General features: G+C 42.4%; 1 protein-coding gene across 1 annotated transcript in view; it reads right to left on the reverse strand.

The window, feature by feature from the left end:
- The window catches only part of USH2A (usherin), a gene marked incomplete at its 3' end in the record, with an annotated part of 372,555 nt that overhangs the window by 13,929 nt on the left and 333,430 nt on the right, over window positions 1–25,196 (reverse strand). The window contains exons 61-66 of the mRNA XM_084203202.1: window positions 18,155–18,382; window positions 15,614–17,130; window positions 14,296–14,614; window positions 2,395–2,604; window positions 986–1,224; window positions 199–416 (exon numbers count right to left, since the gene is read on the reverse strand). Coding sequence (XP_084059328.1) covers window positions 199–416; window positions 986–1,224; window positions 2,395–2,604; window positions 14,296–14,614; window positions 15,614–17,130; window positions 18,155–18,382 — 2,731 coding nt within the window. The remainder of the gene's footprint in view (window positions 1–198; window positions 417–985; window positions 1,225–2,394; window positions 2,605–14,295; window positions 14,615–15,613; window positions 17,131–18,154; window positions 18,383–25,196) is intronic.

The raw sequence follows: 25,196 nt of genomic DNA on the forward strand, positions 1-25,196 counted from the left end.
ATGATGAGCAAAGAAATATTTTTGAAGGAATGAACAGTTAAGCCCCAGAGCAGAATTTCAATGAATGTTCACAGAGACACAGTGACCAGGGACAGGGAAGAAGAGGTTTGTGGGGATGTCCTCTCTCCCAGAGGTGAGGAAGTAATTTGGCTCTCAGAAACAGGAATGACTGGTCAGTCAACCATTTCTCATACTCACGCTCCTTTTCTGTAGTGAATCCGATCCATTCGGAGGCGCTACTGCCAACAGAGTTGTAGGACACAACTCGCAGGTTGTAAGTTGTGTAAGGCTCCAGGTTGGACACGTTGGCACTCTGTCCTTTCCCTGTGTACTTCACCTCAGTTGGGCCAGGACTGCAAGCCTTCACTGCTGGCTGTAGGTTCAGAGGACATGCCACGTACACATGGAGCTCATAACTGAGAACAAAGTTGAGATTTTGATGAAGGACATATATATATAAGCCAATCCCACATTTTGTCCTAACTGCTGTCTGTCTGGCTGCTGGAGAAGAAAATAGACCTGATCCCAGTTTTTCTCTTGGAGATTTTGGTCCTAACTGTCAGGTAACTGGGCAATTGTGGTGGTAAGTCACACTCACTGTTGACACCTGTTACCTTGCTGCCCTCTTCTGCAAGTCAGGATTTTTGCCTAAGTAACTCTAGATTGCAGCTCTCTCATCACTGCCAGTTGAACTCACAACTATTTCATTACACAACCACAGCTGTCAGACAATCATCTCCACTCACAACAGCTCATCCTCTCCACCTTTATCCTCCCCAGTACCCTGCTCAGGAGAAAAGCAATCACTGTATGTAAAAACTTTCCAGAAGGTGTTCAGGCTACAGGGAATGCCACCACCAGCATGACAAGGAAGGAGGGTGACTGCCACAACTGTTCGGTGCCCTCAGCCATGGAATTCCAGCTCACATTGTTCTGGCACTAGCTCCAGCCAAGGTGTGCAGGTTCAGCTGGTGGCAGCTCCTACCTGGTGACAATGCCGTTGGGTGACTGAGGGGCGCTCCACTGGAAAGAGGCGTTCCTGGAGGTCACGGTGCGGATCTGCGGCGGAGGCTGCTCTGAGGGCGGAGCTGGCTGCGTGGTGAACTCAGCCATGGGTCCTTTGCTGCAACAATTGAAGCAGGTGCAGGCCTCCACACCAATGGAGTACGTGGTGAAAGGTTTTAGCCCATGTATTGTCTGCTGGGTGGCAGTCCCTTCTGACAGCTGGAAAAATTAAGAGGGAACGTGTCACAGCTTCAAGCACCACAAGTACTAAATAAGAGTTATGGAGGTGAATTAAGCCCAGAAGAAGATGGGCAGAAGATTCTGCATGTTCTGTAGTCTGACACTAATGCAGCTGTTGTGTAATAGGAACTTAGTGTTTTTCTCCCATTATGAAGTTAAAGGACACTCTTCAAAGGAAAAGACTATGCCATCAGTGGCCTCAGGACATCTTTAGTTGAGCTGTGACCACTGTACATCGACTGCAAATGTCATTCTCAGCAACAGGGAAGCTGAAAGCCATTAAAGGAAGACTCTGCGATAAGTGGCACTGAAGCAGAAAATAAATTAATGTGGAAAACAGTTCCATGATAAAAGTGCTAGCAAATAATCATGCATATCTCATCAGTTTCCTCAATGTGGATCCAAGAAACTGTGCTGGGCAGCATGACACCAAAGTGTCTGGTGGGTCAGGTGACTCCCAGACAGGAGAATGTGCTCTCTGGTAGGAACATCTCAGTCAAGAGCCAACATGATGCTGTTCTGCATTCAACAGATGTTGTGCTGGGTGAGCCTGTTAGAAAACTTTCCTAAGCTCAGCAAGGGAGACCTGGCAGCTCTGGCAAAGGAATCAGTGCCCTGCTCTGAAACTGCTCACAGGAACTGCCACTTCACCTTTCTGCTGTAGTCATTTGTTGGTATAGCTTTTTTGAAGCCAAAGAAATAAAAATATGTAGAAAACACCAACAAGGGGCAACATCTGCTCTCATTTGGCAGCATGTGATTCAGCAGAGTTCAGCAAAAAATAAGAAGAGAGTCAAGCAAGCAAAGGGAAGCACTTGGTACTTCTTGATGCCAGAGGCAGAGGCAGAGCCAAGCCAGCAGCATGGCAGGTGTGAGGGAATGGAAAAGGAAGGCCATGCAGGCACCAATGGGACGAGTTGGCTGAATCAGACACAGACACAGCCAAGTGCACTGGAAGGAATAAATGGGTAATGTGAAATCAGTAGACAGCTTAAACTCACGGACAGGACAGTACATTGCAGAGCAGCTAACTATGGGAGGCCAGGAGAGGAAGGCAGTCTGTGACCAACAGCAGCAGCTTGTAATAACAAAATTGGTAAAGCTAGAAAATACAAGTGCAAGTACAGAAAAAGTGCTGACAATACTCACCACCACATCAGTCCCTCTGGTACCATTAGAAAACAGCCTGTAGATACTGACCACCCCGTTAGGCTTAAGAGGGGGGCTGATGCTCACCACAGCCACAGTGGACGCCACGGTGTTGAAGAGGGGAGCTCCCAGGCCCTCGGGAGGGGCAGGGCCTGTCCGGCAGCGGGACCAGCTGCTCGGCGTCCGGCCCACCGAGTTCACTGACCACACCTTGCACACAAAACAGCAAACTGTCAGCAAAGAAATCAAGCCTACAAAACATCTGCTGTTAGCCAGAGGGGCTACTGCAGCTCTACTGACACTGGGTGGAACACGGCGTAATGGCACTCCTGGAAAATGCCCCTTGATGGCCAGTCAGCACCTGTGTTCACCCAGTGCTTTTTTTAACAGAAGGGTGGAATATTTTCCACTGCCACAATTAGGGAAAAGAAGCAAAAGTCATGTCTCAGGCAGTGTGTGCTCCCACGTCTTCTTCATACCTGATCCCCACACCCTGAATTCCTACCACTGTCTGTGTCACACCATGCCAAGAGCACTCCTGGAGGAGCTGCAATCAACAAGAGCAGTGTTTTCAAAGACATCTGAACAAAGATACTTATATCTGGTCCTGACAATTTCTCCCTTCTGCACATTATCTTCATGTATGCAGGTTGTCTGGATGAATTCAACCTGGCCTTGGGTGACACTTAAAAGTTGCATTCACCTTGACTGAATCACACAAGCCAAACTCAAGTTACTCTTTAGAACCAGTGAGCTTTACAGGAACATCCCTCTCCTAAAAATATTAATCTATCAGTTATTTGGCAATATTTTCAATAACTTGTAATATAAATAAAGCCCACTGAAGTGTGTTAATTCAGCATCTCATTTATTTTCACAACAACATTTGCTTTATTGCATGAGCACAAAGGCAATGACTTCAGTTCCAAAATCTCAAAAATTAGCAGCTTGAATTAGGCCTGATTAAAACCCACATGTCTCTATAAACTATGCCTACTGATTTTGTCAGCTACCCAAAACCAGAGTGATCTGCAGACTACATAAAACTCAGCACTTATTAAACACACTCTCCAACAAATCTGCATGAAAATTAAATTTTGCTTTCATCAAGGACTGAATAAACATATGGAAGGATGTATAATCTTATTTATCAAAAAGCATTTGTATAATTAAACACGAATATCATAAAAGGTTGCCTTAGGTCATCATTTGCATGAGTAAGTAATTTGTAGAATGTCAGGAACAATAGACAGAATAGATGGATGCATGAGCATATAGGGTTAAATTAGACTCAATATTAGCCAACCACACAGTGATCAATCAGAATGATAGATCTAAATGGCAATACAAGAGGACTGTCTGAGCGATTTTTAGTGTAAGTATTCCTTAGTAAGCTTTCATGTTGAGCAGTTCTAACTACAGTAAAACACATTCTTATGTGATCTACTTTGGGCACTGGTCCTGGGCAAGGGAATGGTGGGATTATATCTTGAAAAAAACCTGGAAGTTTAAAAGTAAGAGGCCTTCAAAATTGACCCTGAATCCTTCCAGCTTGCCATAACAATTTCCAAGAACACAGGACATTTTCAAGGAGCCTGGAGAAGGAAAATGGATAAAAACAACTAAAGTGGCTTTGAAGGTTGAGGTTCTGCCAATTACAAACCCAAAGATCCTGCCTGATTCCATCAGTAACGTACAGAACCATCCTAAGTACAGATGACGCCCTGCAATAAAAAGCTCAGCCAAAGCACTTTCATTTCAGTGGAATCAGTAATACATCTCTGTTGTGAACTATTCATAAAGTCAAACTGTTCACTTTACTGCAGTAGGTCAAACCCCGTATCTCAGTTCAGTTCCAGCTGCTACAAAGATTTACCCACAGTCGTTCATTTCAAGGGTCATTTTTTTTTTTTTGGAAAGAATAAAACCCACATGGAAAGAGCAGCTCTGAGTGTGGCACTGGCACTGGCTCAGTGCTTGCCTGGGCTCAAATGCTCCAGTTACATCCAGGCTGTGGCCTTAATGAGCACGGAGCGTAACAGTGCCGGGCCTGACCTGCTGAGCAAGCTGCTCACAGCTACAGTGAAGGTGATCAGTTAGGAACAGAGCCTTCCTTTGTAGCAAAGGAATTCAGCTTCAGAATAGAATTGCCAAGGAATTTTGGAGGAGAGAGGGATGCAACTCATTTGGGAAGCAAACACTTCACCGAGGTTGGATGGAGACTCCTCCCTTCACCAATCCCTCACCTATTGTAGGTCCCACACCTCCTCTTTCAGGAGAAGCTTTAATTCACAGAATCGCAGAATAAGCTGAGCTGGAAGGGATCCACAGGAATCATTGAGTCCAACTCCTGGCCATGCCCAGGACCATTCCCAAGAGTCACACCATGCGCCCAAGAGTTCAAATGCTTCTTGAACTCTTTCAGGCTTGGCACTGTGATCACTTCCCCAAGGAGCATCTTCCTGTTACTAGGAAAGGGCCAAGAGCCAGAAAAGGCCATTGTCACAGAACAGAGTGAGGATTTCTTCCCCATCCCAAGCAGTGTGTGGTCCTCTTGTGCCACAGAACTAGGAGATTTATAGCAGAGACGAGTCTCTCTGACCCTGGGACCCTCTGTTCCCCATTATCTTATTTGGTCTTATATTTTGTGCAGGACTGATGTGCATTTCAGAGGAAGAGCAAAACAGAAGGCTTGGAATTTCTGAATGTTTCTACTGTCAGAGCAGTTACTCCTGGGAAAGAGAGAAAAGTAGGATAATGACAGTGGGGAGGCCATCTCTTGTCCCAGTGCCGACTTCCACTTCCACAGCTGCATTAATTACTGGATGCTTAAATAGAGACAAAGACAATCCTGCCCTGAAAACTGTGCACAGAATAATGGGAACCTGATGTGCATATGAGTCTCTGGTTCCCTTGAGCCTGGGAATGGGCTGAAACCAGAAAAGCAACAGCAATGTTGTTGGAAAAGCACTGCTGCCTTCCCTCCTCACCACTGCAGTGGTCTCTATCAGACACCAGTTATGGGTTGGGAGCCCAGCTGAGGAAGGAACATCCTGCTTGTGTGAGCAGGGGGGTGACAGTGACAGGCAGATACTCCTTGCCTGGCTCCTGATGCATTTTCATCTCCTTTTCTGGCTGAGAACAATGTGACAAGGCCTCTTGTACCTGAGCACCCTTCCAAGCACCCTTCCTGAGCTGAAGGTGCTGTCCTCATACATAGCAGTTTATTGTCACCCCATTGCCAGGTCTGGGGGCATTAGTGCGGTCTGGGGTTTTAATAATAATCTTGTAAGAACAGTCCCAATCCAGTGCAGCCAAGAAGAGACTTAAGGGACACAGAACTGTGGCCTGCAGCTTCCTTGTGAGGGGCAGCAAAGGGGCAGGCACCAATCTCTGCTTTCTGGTGACCAGTGACATGACCCAAGGGAACAAAGTGGTGTCAGGGGAGCTTTAGGTCAGATATCAGGAACATGCTCTTCACCCAGAGGGTGGCTGGGCACTGGAGCAGGCTCCCCAGGAAAGTAGTCACAGCACCAAGCCAGAGAGAGTTCAGGGAGCATTTGGACAATGATCTCAGGCACATGGTGTGACTACTGGGGTGACCTGTGCAGGGCCAGGAGTTGGACTCAGTGATCCTTGTGGGTCCCCTTCAAACTGAGGAGATTCTGTGGCTCTGTGCTCATCTCTTCCATGCTACAGCTAAGTGGTTCAAGGACTCCTTCAGGAGCCGGGTAATTGAGGTTCAATCACATGCTCCACCAGAGGCAGTCGGGCCTGCTGCCCCTCTGGAGCGGGAATGGCCACATGGATGACCCCTCTGTTCTTGGGACGCTTCCCTGTAGAGGTCGAGGTGGAGGTGACATCCACACCACGCCACGTGCCCGACTGTCTGGAAAAAAAGGCCGAGGTCATGGCCATGTTTGTGTGGGCTGACAGACAGACATGGTCTGAGCATGCCTTCTAGACAGACAGCAGCTACTCAGCCTGCCAAGACATGTGTCCAGCAGAAACCCCCTTGGTGTCTGTGAGTCTGTAATGCCAGCTTCTGAGACAGCTGTGACAGCTGAACAGGACTTCTGAGGATCTGAATTCCAGATTTACACTGACCTAAGCTGGAGTCCCTTAACTCCCTTTGCTTCTGCTCAACCATCTGTAAAAGGATGGATGGTTATAAAAATATTTCCCTGTGAGAATCGCTGTCCAAGTAAATCCTGGTCAGTGTTTGGAAACCTGGGGCAGTAAATCCACAGAACTGACTGCAGATGGAAATGCTGGTGTTTAGCCACTTTGCAGGAAAAAATGGGGCAGCATGGCAACAGAAACCACAATGAGCAGTGTCTTTAAAATCAGAGGTCATGGCATCTCAAGAAGTCACCACTAAACAGTCATGGATGAAAGCTGTTGCCTGGCAAACCTGGTTAAACTGAAATTTTATATTTAGGCTTTTGTAAAAAGATTTTTGGGGTCACAAACAATCTTTATAAATTGTGGTAACAGCATCACTGAATCACATTCATACAGAAATATAAAGAGCCTAACAGGCAGCATTACCTTCTTACAATTACGAAAGACCACATGGAGCAAACAAGAAGCAATCACATCTTAGGGATGTATTAAATGGCAAAGCAGAAAGAGCAGAAAGCCAAGAAAAGTTTCTTATATCTTGACTTTCTGAATATTCTGCCTCAAAAAGCATTAAGTCTGACATCATGGTGCATGGCTCAGCCCCCTGCCAAAAGATGTGCTGCTGTTAAAGGCTGCACTGTCCCAAAAAAACCAGGAGAGGGCTCTGAAATCAGCTACCAAGGGTTACTAATTAATGTTTTATCAATCTGCTGGCCCCCTGGCTCAGACTGCACTTTGAAGTGGAGCCAGAGAGAGAAGAGAGAGGAGAAAACTCTCTAGAGAGCATATATTCAGATAACTGAAGAATTCCAGTTACAGGTAACTAAGCTTGGGGGTTTTTTTGGTCATAAACCGAGCCTTCATAGATCCCTGTTCCTGGAAGAAACCTGTGATCAGTCACTCAAAATGATCACAGGATAAGCTCGAGGTTCATCGAAGGGGCAAGAAGGGGCAAAACTTACGAGGAAAAGGACAGGACATTCTAAGAAGAGTCACCTTACCACAGTGAGCCTGTTCAGGCTTAGGAGAGCTAACAACTTCTGCACTAAGGGCAGAAACAAGGGCTCCAGAATCACCTTGGGCATAGATACAGAATAATGATGTTATTACTGTAGATGCTGACAGTGGAAGAAGCCCATGAGATGACTTCCATCCCTGAACCACACAGATTCATCTGCTATAACACTCTTGAAACCCCATTTTTGTATCAAGGAAACTTTGTTTTGAACTCAAACTCCTGCAAAGGCAACCCTCAGGCAGTGAACAGCCTGTGGAGAATGTGAAACTGTCCCTTACTGCAGAGATCTCACCTGGCAGAAGGGTGCTGGGGGCAGCTCGCCTCAATGAAGGCAGCAGTCCTGAGCTGCTCCTGACTTCCCAGGCCAGGAAGAGCTGGGTTACCATGCATAGCACAGAGGCCAGATGCTTCTCACCCTTCCTGCTTGCAAGAGAGCAAGCCAAAGAGCTGATTGGAGCCAGTAGTGGCTTCTGGCTCCCTCCATATCCAACAGACACTGTGCTTTGTGCCACTTTGCACTGCACTTATTCTACGGTCCATCACAGGTGTCTGTGTGATGGGACAAGAGCTCAGCTCTGAATGAGTCAGCAGCTTGCACCAACTTCCTTCAGACACTCAGAAAACAGCCTTTTGCCTTAGAAAAAGTCTCATTAGTAAGTCACCACCTCTCCCTGTCTTTGAGCACTGCTCAGAGCTGCAGGGAGCTATGGAGGGCTGTGGGTTCTGGGAACCACAAGGTCAGACCAAGCCAGCCCTTTCACACATGCACATACACTCTACTTCTGCGTGTAAGAGTCAGCTACAACTCGGATCTCTGCTCTTCTGGTAAGCAAAGACTCTACACACCTCTGACTGCTGGTCTTTCCAAAAAGAATTCAATGCTGGCACTGCTTGGCACGTGCCCTGAGAGACAAACGGTAGCAGAGCAGTTTGTACTGCTCCTCTCTTTCTAAAGCTGTTTCATGGAGACCTCAAAGACCCAGCACTACTTTGAGACTTTGCTTTGGATTTCTTAGATTTGATCCATTTCTAGCCTTACACTTAAATAAATGCAGAGTTTTCACGGCGTCATTCTTTTCCAATATAGTAAGATATTTTAGGGTCATATAAGATCTGACATCAGCAAAGGCAGAAACACAGCCCTCAATTTTTGGTTATGTTCAAACAGCAACCTTCAAGACAATCGAAGAGACCACAATCTTGGCTTGTTGAAATGAAAGAAAACCAAAGAACCTCCCTCTCACCATCAATTGCAGCATCCTTAACAAGTCTTTGTGAACTGACTGTCGTACTGGCTGGCTAATTTGGAGTTACTTATGTGATGTCAGCAGAGCTCAGAGCACAAAGCTTATCTACCAAAATCTAGCGTGCAGCATTAGGATAATGTATTCACATCTGGGCACTTCAGTATCAGGCAGGTGTTAGCAAAGCAGAGAGTTGAAAAAGTGGGTGCAGTTTATGATGGACAGAGCAAAGGCAAGGTAAAAGAAAGCATCACATTCATGAGCAGGGGAACAAGAAGTTAGTAATCAAATGTGTGCTTCCTGATTGCCCCTTCTCAGATTGCCCCATACTTTTCCCTCTTCAACATTGTTACTATCCTTATGGAGGTCATAAACATATAATGGGATAGATTTCAGATCCACATTTCTAGTACTGTGTTAATTAGAACCTCTTAACATTGCAATTCATCTCCACTGTTCTAATGCTAATAATAAAACTACTAAACCCATTCTGGAAAAGGGAAAGACAATAGGCAAAAACTTTGGGACTTAAAAAAAATTACCAAATTTTAAAGGAAGCTCATTCCATATAACATAGTATAATGCCAGTAATTAATGAGAGATGTAAAAAGGTTTAACTCTAAAAGATAGAAAATTAAATAATTTGTTTCCTATGGGTATATAATGAGATAGTTACCAAGTTCCCATGAGAGAGATAAGCAGATATTAAAAGGTCTTTCCAATACCTGTAATGGCTAAGGGCAACAGCTAATTCAATAGATTCGATCAAAATCACCACTTCTTTCTTTGCTTCTGATTTATTACTTTGGCTGCAGTTAGTCATCACTCATTTTAGTTTGCTTTTCAGCAGTCATAAATTATGCCTCATAAATAAAAAGATACAATCAAGGAAATCATATCAAGGAAATATCTACAGCCCTGGAGTATATTTTCCCCTGGTACTAACACTAATGTCTTTTTAAAGGATAGCTTGCCATGGTTTTGAATATGTCGGAACCAAAATTTACTGAGAAGGGTCCTGCATGAGTGGCACCGTAAGAGTCTCACTGGTAAACCTGGACGCCAACAAATCCAGTCTAATATCCATATTTAATTTAATGAAAAACTAAATTCAAGGTTTTATTGCATAAACACACTTGAATTTAAGATTATGTTGACAAGAGAAACACACTGCCTGAGGTGGGGCTTAATGAACAAAATTACATTGTTTCAAATGGCCCTTTTCTACTAGGGGAAAGGAAGTATTTTATTCTGCAAAAGGATATCTAGAGTAGATACTGTCACAGCATCAGTGAAACAACATAATTATGCCTGCTTTACGTTTCAGAAGCTGAGGTCAAGTGTGGTAGTCTAATGCAGATGTAGTATGAGAAATTCTCTTTAATTGGAAGCAGAAGCCTCGTAAGAAAAAACAGTCTTACAAACAAAATAACAAGAAGGGAATGGAAGAAAGAACTACTTTTAATGTCACTGCCTTGCAGTGCATCTTTCTGTCAGAGAGATGGGAACAAATGGGGAATTTAAAGAATGAAGAGGAGTCAGATATGAGGGCTATTACAAATGGGTAACTATCCATCACTGGTCAACCAGAAACCAGTTTTACCTGATATTAAACTGCAGAAGTCACTGACCTGTTTGTCAGCAACTAATCAGCAAAGGCTGGAGCTCAGCCAATAATGTGACAGACAGGCTGGTAAACCAAGGGTCCTTCCTAGCATTGGAAAGTGACCACAAGGGCCAACATATTCTACACCCCATGGAGTTGGTCCTTCCTTAGTCTTCATGACTTTGCGCCCATTTTTTTTCTCTTTATCTCTCAAAAGTCAGAATATTATTTGTTTTCTCTTTCAGAGGACCCAATACATATTTACCCTGGTGTGTCTTGAGGTACTTCCTAGACCCTTCAGCTGGCTGCAGTAACAGGAGGGTGAGAAGGACTCCCCACACACAGGAGGGATGCTGTGCCTCTTACAGTGGTCAGAGGCAGACACCTCCAGCACTGCAGCCCTGTCTTGGCACATTGCATAGTCCTCTTGGAGAATAAACCTCTGCAGGGAGCCATAAACCTTTCTGAAGAGAGACAATTGTAATTTTCTGTCTTTTACATGTTCTGTGCCTGCCAAATAGAAATAAGGATGTGTCCTAAACCAGGAAGACATTAAGCCATTAATCTAAAGAAGCAGTTTTAAGAACACAATTAAGTGTAATTGTGGAGGAGTGATACTGCATTTGCATGGAAATCACACCATACTGTGACAGCTCTGCTTTGCACTAAATGCCACAAGTCTCTGCCCAGAAGAGCTTCCCCTTAGCTAAGAAAAACAGGTTTGTCTCCATATAGGATGCTATATGGTAACACTGCACACAACTTCCCAAGGAGGGCCTATACACTCCTGTTTCAGAAATATTCCAGGAAACAAAGGATTGCACTTGCAAATTCATTTGGCCTCATGAGAGATAATGTCTTTTTTAATCAGGGGGATTTTCAGGAGATCACACAGTAGTACATGGTTAATAGAGTTGGGGATATCAGGCAGAATTCCAACAAATACCTAAAACATGCTCTAGAAGATGCAAGTATCTAAATGTACAGCTAGGCCAACAGAGGGAATTTCAAAGATCTTATTGTTTCGAAGTATGGAAATAGGCACTGTATGCCACTTAAGACCCCACTGCAAACTAGCTCATGCAGAACTGGCCCTTTCAAGTATAAACGTGCTTCCTTGAAGAACAGTGACCTAAGCAGCTTGGGGGCATAGTCCTTTCTGTCAGCATGAGCTTTACAAACTCACATCATCATTTCTGGAAGTGCAACTTCTGCACCTGGTTTTATAAAACCTAATGTTCAGCTGAAGTTTCCAGGAACACAAACAAATTAAAAACAACAAAATAAACTAACAAAACCCAATGAAAAAATTCCCCAAAAGTCCAGATTCAGAAGTCCTGATTTCAGGTCCAAAGAAGCTATTAGAGCATTGAACTAAATCTCAGTATCTCCAAAAATGCTGGAGAGAGTCCCGGCACAGCACTTTGATTTTAACTGCATTCTGCTGGAGGAAATTCAGTTGCATTTAAAGTTTTATGTCCAGCAAACAAGCCTCAAATACAGAGACAGGAGAATCAATACCCAGTTTAAGTGAAATATAAATCTGGGTTTCATCAGCATAATGGCAAAAGCCAAGCCCTATACTTATGAATAACTTGTCTCACAGGCAAGATATAAATTGTCAACAATGGAGAAGCTCAGAATACATCCCAGAGGACTGCTGCAAGTGACTTAAACAGAAGACAAACACATGCATTGAAAAACATCTCATGGTGAAATAAATGGCCACTGGTGAAAAAACCCAAAAATTATATAGAGTTCCAATCAAAAGCTCAGCCTAGTTATGGAGCAGAACCAAGATAAAAAGCTAAGTCTTGAATACAGCACAATAAATCACAGGAATCCGATCAAGAGGTTTCTTTTTTTTTTTATCTGTCACTGAAAAGTCATTAAAAATGTTGGCTGAAAAAAGTCTCTGTGTTATCCACTTCCCAAAAAACAGCTTCTGACCGAGATAATTAAAGTTAGCCCAGCTGAGAACATCCTATAGCCAATATCTACAACGTCCAGCTTGGAGAGTTTTTCCTCATCTAAGAAAGATTCCTAAAAAGTGTGGTTTGGGTCTGCTACCAATGCTTACTGTCTACTCAGCCCCATCTGCACTTGCATTCCCATTCCCCATAGATCCTGCCTAAAGCAGCAAGGAAATCTGGTCTAACAATAGTTCTGCTGACACAGGCTGTACAATCTCCCTCCTTGCATCTGCAAGGATAGAGAACTTGATCCAAAACTCAGCTGGACACAGCTCTGAGAGCCTGATCTATCTGGACCTGCCTCAAGCAGGGAGTTAGGCTGGATGCCTTCTGGATGTCCCTTCCAAACTGCATGACTTGATGAGTCTATGACACGTGTGCATGCAGCAGCTGGATAGACTAATGTGATAAAGCAAATTTTTAGGTTTAATTCTTCATGGTTCCTGGCTACTTAAAAGGAGAAAGCAATAGCAGTGGAGCAAAGCTACCAAAGAACCTGATCTATACAGTGTGCTCTCATTAAACCTGCAGGTGACACAAAACTGGAGAGAGCAGTTGATATGCTGAAGGACAGATCTGCCAGTCAGGAGGCCCTAGAGAATGAGAGTTTCAGCAAGACAGATGGAAAGTCCTGCTTTTGGGGAGGAATAACTTCTTGCAGCATCACAGGGTCAGCATTACTGACCAACTAGGGAGCACCTCTGCTTCAAAGGACCTAAGGGTAGAAAGCTGAACACAAGCCAGCAGAGTAATCTGGCACCAAAGATGGCCAGCATCCTGAGCTGTTTCACAAGAGCCCAGCTAGACAATTAAAGGAAATGATTACCTGCCTTTATTTAGTGTCTGTTTTGTTTTGGCCCCCAAATAACAGAAAGATATTGATAAATTGGAGAGTGAGTTCAGTGGAAGGCCACCAAGGTAATCAGGGGGTTGGAAAAGTGCCTGTAAAGAGAAGCTGTGGGACTTGGGCTTGTTCAGCCTGGGGAAGAGATGGCTTTGAAGGGACTTGATTGCAGTTGCCCAGCAGGCTAATGAGGGGGTGGAGCCTGTTTCTTTACTATGCTATATGTTGGCAGGGGACAAGAGAAAATAGGTGGAAGTTCAAGCAAAAAAGGCTCACACTGAACATAACAAAAAAAACTTTTTTGCAATGAGGACAGTCAGGCAGTGGAGCAGACTGCAAGGTTATAATCTTCTCCCCAAAGGTTTTCAAGATGCAACTGCATAAAGCCCTGCAAAACGTCATCTGACCTCTTTACTGACCCTGCTTTGGGCAGCAAGTTGGGCTGGATGGCCTCCTGAGAGCCCTTCCAACCTGAATTATCTTGTGATTCTATAAAGCCAATGAACCTGTAAAAGAAAGATTGCTCCACCTTGCTCAAGAGGTGGAATGCACTGTTTCAGGTATATATTAAACAAAATGAGAAAACCAACCATCAACAGCAAATTCACTTTTGAACCACCAAAAAAATGTCCTTGTCATTCTAATGACTAATATAAAGACATAACAGTCCCTTTGGATGTAAACTGCTCTAAGATCTAAAGATATTCTAAGATCTAAATTAAAAGTAATTCATAATAGATTGGGGAGGATTGAAAAAGAAAGAAAAAATAATGGGAAAAAAGCTGCCTTTTAAGAGCTAGAATTTCCCAAAACAAGAGACTTGCAGAGGCTCTGGAGGGTACAGAAACATTTAACATATAAGATACACAGGCACCTACTGCTAAGGTAAACAAATGCTGAATGAATATATTGCTTGAATGGAATTATTTTCAGCTTCTCAAGCCTTTCAAATGCATTCACAATAATCATCTGCGTTCCACAATGCTATGAACATTCGAATTGAGATGTGTTTGTTCATTGTAAGTGTAAAGTAAGGTTCTCAAAGTGTACTGAAATCATAATCAGAGCTGCTAAATAGCTTCAATTCCCACCTGATATTCGTACTCTGTGTAAGGCAGCAACTTGTCATCTTTGAAGGAGGTTGAAGAACCATTGTAAACCAGCGAGAGGTCTAAATTTATGTGGGCTTCAGTTGTTCGCCTCCTGTAAAGTTCATAGTACAAAATCTTCCCGTTTGGCTGCTTGGGGCCGCTCCAGAGGATGGAAGCAGTGGACTGGAAGCCGCGGGCTGTTTGTATTTCAATGAGAGGGGCCGGCTGCGCTGCCGGCGGCGCCTCCAGCGTCCGCGCCGATGCCCACTCACTGGAGGCACAGCCCAGCTCCGTGCAAGCCTGGAGCTGCACTTCGTACCTTGGGGAACGCAAAGGGGAGCAAGGTGATTAAAACGCCGCAGACACAAATATAAACCCTGCGTGAGATCGGGCGGATCTCTTCATTTCTCCCGGTCTTTGGAATGTTTAATAGGCACGCAGTTTGCATTAACACACGGGTTATGTGGGCTGTGCCTTGTGTGGCAAAGAGGAAGAACACTGTCTTCTGAGTTTTTATTTGGGTGTGGTTTTTTCAGAGCAGTTAACATCTGCAGGAGTCAAGTGATCAAAATAATTTTTATTTTGATTATATAAACCAAAATGATGATTCATTGTAAGAGATGATTTGGATGTCATTTGAGAACTGTAGAGCTCCTCTATTACTCTCTTTGGATTTAGATTAGTTATATGTAAATAGTAGACAAACTTATCAACCATGTAACACACACAAATTATGCCTACACAAATATATAAGGAAAGGTCAGGTAAATAATCAAGAATTAGTGAGGAAGATATTACTTCAGTATCAAGTGCATTTCTGTAGCAGAGTCTGGTACCCTTTCTTACTTAGCTTTCACTTAATCACAAAGTGATCACAAAGTGGAAACCCTTGTTTCCAGCTCAAGGGTTCAAACGTGATCCATTGATTTCAGCTCAACTACCCTGTGAATGGTCTATGACCATGACTTTGGTCTCCCCACCCTGAATTTTGTCAACTAAAGTCCTATTTATTCTCCATAGCAGACACCATGTGAATACTACACCAGTACAAGATTGCAGGTTTTGGAGCCTATAGCAGAGTGCTGAATTACCCCTTCTATAAATTACAATCTAAGTGAACACTATGCACTTCATCAAGATGGTATAAAGTTGGTGTTACTTAAAATTCGAAAGAAAAAAATCCTTGTTTTATTATTTACTTTTTAGGAAAAAACACCATGGGTCTGACTATCTGTTTGAGCAAGATGTCTGAGCTGCCTGCCAGCCCACTGCACCACCCCACAACATTTACCCAACAACTGGGTTCTTCCAGACTTACCTGCTGTAGGGCTGTAGCTGTGCCACTATGTATGACCGTCTCAGAAAGGAAACATGAGATGCATCAAAGTCAAAAGTCTTCTTTCCCGTTTCCCCAGGCTTGTGGAGTGAGATGGTGTAGTTTCTAATTTCACCATTTACTTTGATAGGAGGATCCCAGGCCACCAAAATCTCACTGGAAGACCATGCCTGCAACCTAGGAGGCAACATCCCAGATGGAGCAGAGGGGTTGGTTTTTATCTGAGCTGAGGGACTGGTGACACTGCCCTGGCTGTTATTTGCTGTGACAGTGTAGCTGTACTCCATGCCTGGCATCAGGGTGAAATCAAGATACCGAGTTTCCAGACCGGAGTAAACAAGCACACCATCCCTCCTTAGGTCATAGCTTGTGATTTTGCCATTGGGCTTATCTGGGAGTTTCCATGTGATTTCAATGGACTCCGAGCCCATGACCAGCAGCCTGGGAGCTTCCATATTTAATGGTGGAGCCTCCATGGTGATCACAGACTGTGGTGTGCTAGAGGTGCAGCCCCCAGCAGTACAGGCCACCAATGCAAAATCGTACTGCGTGTAAGGCTGCAGGTTAGAGACCAGCATTTGCAAGCTGTTGCCAGGATTATACTCTTCATTGCCTAATTTCAATATGTACTTGGTGATATCTCCATTTTGTATTTGGGGAGGTGCCCAGGATGCACTGATTTGAGTGGCACTGACAGCCTGCAGAGATGGGGGGTCCACCAAGGCAGGAGCTGCTTCCAGTGTCCGTATTGCAGCTGGCTCACTGGTAGAGCAGCCCCCCATGGTACAGGCAACCACTGCATAGCTGTACACCGTGTAGGGCAGCAAGTCCTCATCCACGTAGCTGAGAGTAGCAGCGTCAAAGCTGAAAGGATAAAGAACATCATTCTTCAGCAGCCTGTATGACTGGAGAATGCCATTGGGCTGTGCTGGGGGCGTCCAGGATATGAGCACTTTATGGGGGTTGGCTGACACCACAGATAAACTGGGGACAGCAAGACCTTTTGGGGCAGTTTGACTAGTCTCTGCCATTGTCCAGGAGCTGTCAGCGTAGCCTGCTGCATTCCAGGTGCGTATTTTATATTCATACCTTGTCCATGGCTGTAAACCTTTATCATTATAGGTGAATGTATTGCTTTCAGTGTTATATTCTGTGAAAACAATTTTCTCATCTTCTGTTGTTGCTCCGTGCCCTGCAACAGTCTCTTCTGTGCGTTTGTGAATAACTTCATAGCGAATTATTTTTCCATTCGGATTAATTGGCTGCAACCAGCTCAGTTCAATGTTGGTGGCATTCACTGCCTGGATTACAGGTGCCATCTGGGACACTGGGGGAGCTTCATCTGTCCTGACTGGCTGGGGTGGAGAGCGAGTGCAGCCTGCTGCATTGCACGCCTCCAGCACGAGTGTGTACAGGGTGTACGGCTCGAGGCGCCGGAAGAGGAACTGGCGAGATAAACCACTGTACTCCAGGTGGTCATCACTGAAAACATTGTAGGTCTGGTGAGTTAGGGAAGAAACAGAAAGGCAGGCAGGCAAGGAAGGAGGGAGGGAAGGAAAAGGAAAAGGAAGGAAAAGGAAAAGGAAAAGGAAAAGGAAAAGGAAAAGGAAAAGGAAAAGGAAAAGGAAAAGGAAAAGGAAAAGGAAAAGGAAAAGGAAAAGGAAAAGGAAAAGGAAAAGGAAAAGGAAAAGGAAAAGGAAAAGGAAAAGGAAAGGAAAGGAAAGGAAAGGAAGGCAAAGGAAAACAAAACAAAACAAAACAAAACAAAACAAAACAAAACAATTTTTATCAATAACCAGTAGATGAGACCCTTAATGTTCACAATAGGGAAAGGACTATTAACCAATGATTCAGAAACTTATTCTTGCTAGTAACAATCAACTCACAAACAGATCATGGGTACAAAAGGAATGTTTTGATCAAATTTTCATGATTTTTTTCATTTTGAATGCAGTAATAAATCACTTAGTGACAGTTTTCATTATATTTGATTGTTATCAAGTTTCATTGCAAGGCTCTCACAGGCCAGCAGAAAGCTTCTCACAGACTAACTCTAAAGAATATCACTTAAGGGAAAAACTGCCAAATAAACCCATCTGGTTGCAAACCTTGCAGGTAAAGGTTTACATTCAGTTGAAACCATTGAGCTAAGACGTCCCAAATTTCAGAACAACATTCTATTAAACCCAGGTTTTCTACAAACACATTTTGGTCATGTCCAATTTCACAATGAGTAATATTACAAGCTTTTGTGCAGCTTTCTATGCATTAAATGAACAATTTGGTTCAGTGTACATGAAAATTTACAGTCACAGAATAGCACAAGAATGTTATTATTCATTTTAATATAATGACAAGCACAGAGAACTCACAGAGTGTCTTGGGGTAATATCAGACTTCCATCTTTCTTTAAACTATAATGCATTACATTGGGCCTTTTTCAGAAAAAAAAAGAGTTTTAATTTGATATTCAGCATTTCCCTTCTGTTTTTTAATCCAGTGAACTGTCAAGATGAATATTACCTTAATCATGCCATTGGGTTGGGAGGGCTCTGACCATTTTAGCAGCAGAGCCCTGCCATTTTCTTTCTTTTCCACTGTGAAGTTGCTCAGGCCACTGGGTGAAGCTTCCAAAGTGCGCACAGATGTCCAGGGGCTTGAAACCTGCCCGGCGTTGTTTACAGCTACGACATGAATACGATATGTTGTGAAAGGTTTCAATCCAAATAAATGAGCCTGATGCTTTGTTCCCTGAAGCAAGAATACAGATGTTTGAGTTAGTTAAAAAAGTAATCAGCATCTGTGGTTTATGTCACTTGGAAAATGAGGCCTCAGCTCTGGGTCACTTCTGACTGCTTTGCAGAACACCCCATCTGGTTACTAGGAATTTTTTTGGTGGTATTTTATGACTGAGCCTCAAGAAGAAATTCTTATGGTTTAAAAAAAATCATCTATAATTATGATGGAGCCTTTGGAGTGAATTCCTTGGGAGTCCTCCACAGTCTGAATCTCAGCTAGGACACAACTTACAGTTCATTCAGCATGTGTCTGAGCTTGCTCAGCGAGGATGAAACTTCCTGGAATTGGACTCAAACATGTAAAAACCTGTGGTACACAAGTGATGCCTGCCTCTACAGAAATCTTACACATCTTGTGTGTACATGTGACATTTCATAGGCATGCTGTCCTGCTCTAGCTACTCAGGCCATGGTAATCTGAATAAACTTTTTGTGAATCCCACCGGGCTCAGCCAGGGCTGAGAGGACCGGGGCTGACCTGCTACCACACCAGAGCACAGCTCAGCAGAGGGGCATGGTGGGGATGCAGGCTGATGGACATCAGCCATGGCCAGGAGGGGGCTACTGGCATCCCAGCTCACCCCAGACAGCTTCTGACACAGACCTGACACTGCTTGGGCAAGGAGAGCCTCAGCACAAATCTGATCTAGGCAGGAAGGCAAAACAGCCATGGAATTGTTCTGAACAGTCACAAAAGGCACAGTGACCAACAAAGAACCGGAGTAACATGTTCCAGCAGGAGACTGTGCAGATGTGTCAGATCAGAGGAACAAAGAAAAAAGGAGTTCAGCTGATCCTGATATATTAATCTCATTTTTACCTGTACTTTGGCATGAATTATATAGACCACAAGAAAGGGAGTGCAGGGATTCAGTTGCCTTCATGTGATCGAAAGAGCTGAAGTCAATTTCCCTGTGTCAGTAAGTCATATTAAGTTGCTAAATGCTAACATTTCCAATTGTTTAATATTTAAACATTTGTTAAGCTATCAGACTCAGAAACAAATTTTAAAGAAATATTAATTTCTTTTTTTAAATATTAAAAGTTAGATCATAAATATTTAAATAGTTATTTCCTCAAAACAATGAGTTAGTCTTTTAGATAAATATAGCACAGCATTCGAATGACCATTATGAATATTAAATCTGAAGATGCCACAAGTACAGATTATAAACATACTTTTCTGATAAATGATTCCTTTTTTCTGTTAAACAGGGCAAACACTAGCAAGATTAATAATGCAAAAAAGTATAATTCTTTGTTAGGAATTCCCAGTCATCACTGCCAAAAAAGCATAAGCTGAAATGCAAATAGCAATCACCTCGAACAGATTATATATAAAAAAGCTCTGGCTGCTGTGGGACATTTAGAGATATCTTTTGTCATAAGAAACATGGAAAGCATGTGGGCTATAAAGCAAAAACATATGTATATTGTCAATAGCAGCACCTGTTCAATTACAGTTTATTTCGGTATGGAGAATTTCATTCAGCCCCTAGATGGCAATACTATCAAACACTTTTTGTAACATGAGTACTTAATGATTAACAACGTGCGTTCAGTCATCCAACATACTCAAGGCAGCCATTAAAAAAATAACAAACCTGATTTCATTATAGATTCTTTTAATAAACATTTATGGCTTAGATCCTTGAAAGTGGAAGCGTTTAAACTGCCATAGCCAAAAAACCTATACAGCTGACTGCAAAATTATGAACTGCAGGTTAAAGAACCACGTTTAAATCGAGGCTCATGCTTAGCATAAAAATCTGGCATCAGAAATTATGTTGGCACAAAACATGATTAAAATTAGCTTTACAATTGGATGTAGTCTGTATTAATAGTTTTTATGAGGACAGTTATCTATTAGGTTTTCAAAACAGAACTTTTAAAAGCCTAAAATTTACATTCCATGGTTCGGGGGTGGGGATGGGAGGAAGGGAGCATGCAACATTAAATTACTGCCCCTGAACTGCTACACAGAGGCTCTCTGAAGGTACAAACACATTATTAAAAACATCAGACAAAAAGCAATTGCTCTGTTTTTTAATGAGCTGCATCATCGGGTGGGTTTTTTGTGACAGCAAGGCTACAAAACACCAGATTTCTATCTTTAAACAGAAAACTGGCATATTTTTCATCACTCTCTACCATTTTCTCACTAAACCCCAAGATTTAATTATTTACAATCCTCACTACACTTTGAAATGAAACAAGGATGGAGGGATTTCCTTGCCTGCAGTTCATCATGTTCTCTGGAGACTGCTAAACCATTCCTTCCAGGGATGACTTTTATCCCTGGCTCCTACAGATACTTCTTGAAGAGCAAACGGTTTACATGTATTTTTGTTTTGTTTGGTTTTGAAGTAAGCTCAGGGGACGTACTCCCAGAATACAGAGCCACACTTTCTCCCCCTGCACTGCTGCCATTGCCAGCCGTGAATTTGCTCAGCTCAAAGGCTGATGCTGAAAAGAGTATGGATGGCAGACTCGGTGATTCATTTCAAGAATCACTTTATGTCCTCCCATGACATTTTCAGCCTAGAAATACTGTCCTGCTGGAATGGTCAAATATAAATTGTAAAATATACCTTGCACTGATAGCACTGTAACTTTTGCTTCAGTGGGCAGCGACACAGCCTTAAACAGATGCAGGAAAAAAATCATTGTCCAGAATATTCTCCCAGTCTTCCTCTGCAACGTTATAAACTCATATTTCCCATGTTTACATGTGCTAACAGTCCAGATTTCATTCACCATTAAAAGAAAGCCAACAAAATAAAATTTTAATGTGAACATTAAGATGTTCGTAGACTGGCTGACCATGAAATCCAATGGACTTCAAGCCCATGCCCTCCTTTCTCTGTCCCCAACTGTGAAACATTCACACTCCATCAGTCATTAAATTAAGAATATTCCAGCAAACATTTAAGTGTGTGCAGTCTCACATTGATCCTCTGTGTCCCCTTCATTCTTTCCTTGTAAGCACTACAGAGAGGGACACCTGACAGAGGAGGGAGGTTGTGACAAGCCACTGTGACTAGATCACACCCTGTAGCCCAGAGCCCAGCCTTTGGCACTGTCCTTGCTTTTGGTAGCCTGGTCTCCTCCCCTGGTACAGCTCTAGCAGCACCACCACTACTCCAGGCAGGACCTTTGTTTTTGCTCTGTAAAGTGCTTCACATGCTGCCAGTGGCAGCACAAGCTGTTAACAGCAACAAATACACTCCTCCACTAATTCCATTCTTCTCACTGTAAATTAGGATAAAAGTTATTTAAAATAAAACCTTGTTTTAACACATTTTTCCAAACATAAAACGAGAGAACACGAATCATGAATAATGCATTCATCAAGATTTGCTTCAGATTGCCTTTTCTGTTTGTTTATTTTTTAATTCATGAACACAGAAGTCACTTAAAATCTGGAAACAAATTAGCATAGTCTTTCATGCCATTCAAAGGCAGTGGCATCCATAATGCAAGGTGCCTGCCTTCCTCACTACCTCTTGGTCCTCCTCCCAGGCAAGGCTGTGCAGCCTTCAAGGGTCTGATGATTTTACACTGCCTACTGTGATTGCTTTTGACTACTTGAAGTGCCCCTAAGGTGGCAACAGGGTCAAGAGGTCTTTGTAGGTTGAAAATGATCAAAAATTAGCATTGATCTGTAGCTGTCAATAATACTCTGCACGGGTGGACTCCCTGCACAAATGTTTAAACTGCATACAACTACACAACCTAGTCATCTTTGAATCTATCGATCTGATGAAGCAGCTCTTCCAGGGGTGTCACTCTGGGCTTTTCCTCTTCTTTCAAGGCAGGCCAGCTTACCCAGTTGCCTAGGTCTCAGGGAATGAGTTCAAGCTGTGACAGACACATCAGAAGATCTCTGAACCACTGAAGCCCAACAGGCAGTTTGAGTATCTGTCCCTTCTTCAGGGGTAATCATCAAAGCTCAGCAAGTCACCACCAGTCATGTTAAGGTTACACTCTGGTTTCTTCTCCCTCCCTATCTTCTCTTTGTACCATAATTTCTGCTTGGCAGGTATCTTGAATAGCTGAATAAAAAGCTAGCTCATTCTTTCTGTAGCCTCTAACTAAACCCAGTGGCATCAGACACTATCACACTGCTAATTGTACTAGTGGCACAGGGATCCAAACCAGCTCTTTCATAACCCATGGACATAAACAATGGGAAGGCAGTTCAGTAGAACATCCCCTTGTCAGGAGGCAGAGATGGGGAATTCTCCCTGGACAAGGGAGGAGAAAGCTATGGTCTCCTGACAGCCAGAACATCAATCTAACCATTGTCTGACTAAAATTTTCAAATTCTCCATCAAGGAAATCAAATAGATTCCTCCACACACGACAGAAGCAAGGGGGAATGCTTGGGAGTTTATAGATACTCAGTTTATCCTCACCTCTGCCATTCTTGTCTTATCCAGCTCCCTGCCTAATCCAGACTCTTTGCCATTTTCTGCAAAGCACTGGGAGCACTTCTGCCTTGACTCTGATGTTCACTCTTATTTCCCAGACAATTCCTAGCCCCTGCCTTCCCTCTAAACATTGCACTGAGCTCATATTCACATGCAAACACTATCTTGTCCTTTGGGCTGCCTTCCTCCTCAGGCTTATATCATGCACACGCTGTCTTTTCCATTTAAAAAATCTACTCTATTCCTAAAGCCTTATGCTCAGATTCACAAGGATATAACTTATGGATACACAGGTAATCTATGAGTCTATTCCTGTAGCAGTGCGGACTGGAATATAAATTATTCCCATGGTAGTACTGAAAAATCTTAAAGGTTAGTCAAACAGAAACCAACATGTTATTCATTTAACCAGAAATTATCTTGCCTACAGGTAACCAGAATTTCCATTTTTACCAGAAATTAACGTTGCACTACTTATTTTCCTTCCAATTTTATTAAAAAAAATATTTGATTTTTCATTACATTTTTTTGGTAAATTTCACTCTTCAAATTTTACATTTTAAGAACTTTGCATCTCATTTCAGAATTTTAAAATTGCCTTTCAACACATATATTTAATTTTAAATAATGATTTGATTATTTGATATGACCCAACAGGCTTTCAATAGCAGCAAAATGTACATAGGTAATAATTTTTATGGCAGATAAAAAACCAAAGAATAAAACTAGACAAATATTGAAATAAAAATTTTAAGTTTGTAAATCCAGATAGTCTTTTATTAAACATTTTTGCCCAGGGCATGTTCATCTAAATTGTCTTTTGTTGGGATGAAAGGACACACTTCCTTTCCCAGCCCTGAGATGGATCAATGCAGTCTTTTCTTCTACAGTGGCTAGGAAATGACATTCAAAAATTCATTATATTTGAGTCTGCTTTTCTATAAATAAATATAGGAAATTTTAGTTTAAAAATGGATTGGATTAGAATAAATTGAGCCCACAAAGTAAAGCACATAAAATAGCTTCTTATGAAAACATAAACATTGATTACATGATCATATAAATATTGTTTCCTTGAGAATCCTGGCAAAATACTTTTTTTTTTTTTTTCAACTTTAAGAATATTCTTGTACTTTATTTTTGAGACAAGCTGTAGTTTTGCCATCAACACCAGAGAACACAACTTTTCTCTCCGCTGTGACCCAATTATCCTTTCCTAACAGCACCATTTTAGCAGCATTGTTAATAAAAACCCTAATGTGCACACCCTGTTTCACTTGCCCCATAACTGAATCATTTTCTGTGCCAAGTGTCCTATGTGGGCTTGTGGACTGGACCAGGAAGAAACCTTTAAAAACAGCAGTAATCTAAATTCAAAATAACCTGCAAATAACAACAATTAATACCTGATAGAAAATTACTACATTGCAATTCATTTTCCTCCTTCCTGGCAGGCCATGTGGATTGCATGTAGCTGAATCTGTCTCGTGGAGTTGTTGCCTATTTTTACAGTAGACAGTTTTCTTTCCTGGCATACCTGGGACCTGCTGCAGTCTCACCAGGCATCTGAATCCCCAGCTCTGACTTGAAAGTAAAGCAACATAAAGAAGACTAGGATGCATTGCACATTAAAATGAAATCAAATAAAATCAAGTTGGCCTGTGGGTAGCAGTACACTTTTAAAACACCAACGATGTTACACTTTTGATGGTAAAACCTTAAAAAATCCTCTTTGGGCAAAGTCAACATTGCTATTTCAGTGAGATTCTCTTCCTCCCCTCCCCTATTTTTTGCTTTTCTCTTGTTTTCTCTGTTCTCTCATAATTATTTCTTTAAAATTCATCAAACATCACCAAATGGCACCTTCTCAAAAATTTATTTCCATTTGTATTTGTCTAATTTCTACTAAGAAATATTGAAAGCCAAAAAAAGATTTCTTTCTGCATGACTAAATAAATCAAATAAACCAAAATATCAATGACATGACACTCCACTATAGGCACCATCTAGAGGACAATGTTGACATGTTTTCCTAACATGAATATTTTATCTCTAACAACACTCACAAGACTTACTGTATAATAAACCATAGTTTTTCACCTTATTTTTCCACCCATATTTTTCCACTTTAAACTATGTTTATTACTCCTCACAGCTAGAAAGTGAGGTAGAAGGAAAGAAATAGCTCTTTTTATAAACTGGATAGATGATGGGACAGTTTCTTTGGGTTTACTCAGTTCAAAGCTGACATCACTACTTATCCCAAATGGTACTTTTGCATTCAATAATCATGTTGAATATGAACAACTAGACTAAGTTTCTCTTCAAAATAGG

This window comes from Fringilla coelebs, assembly GCF_963513975.1.
Source record: "Fringilla coelebs genome assembly, chromosome: 3".
In the NCBI taxonomy this organism is placed as follows: Eukaryota; Metazoa; Chordata; class Aves; order Passeriformes; family Fringillidae; genus Fringilla; species Fringilla coelebs.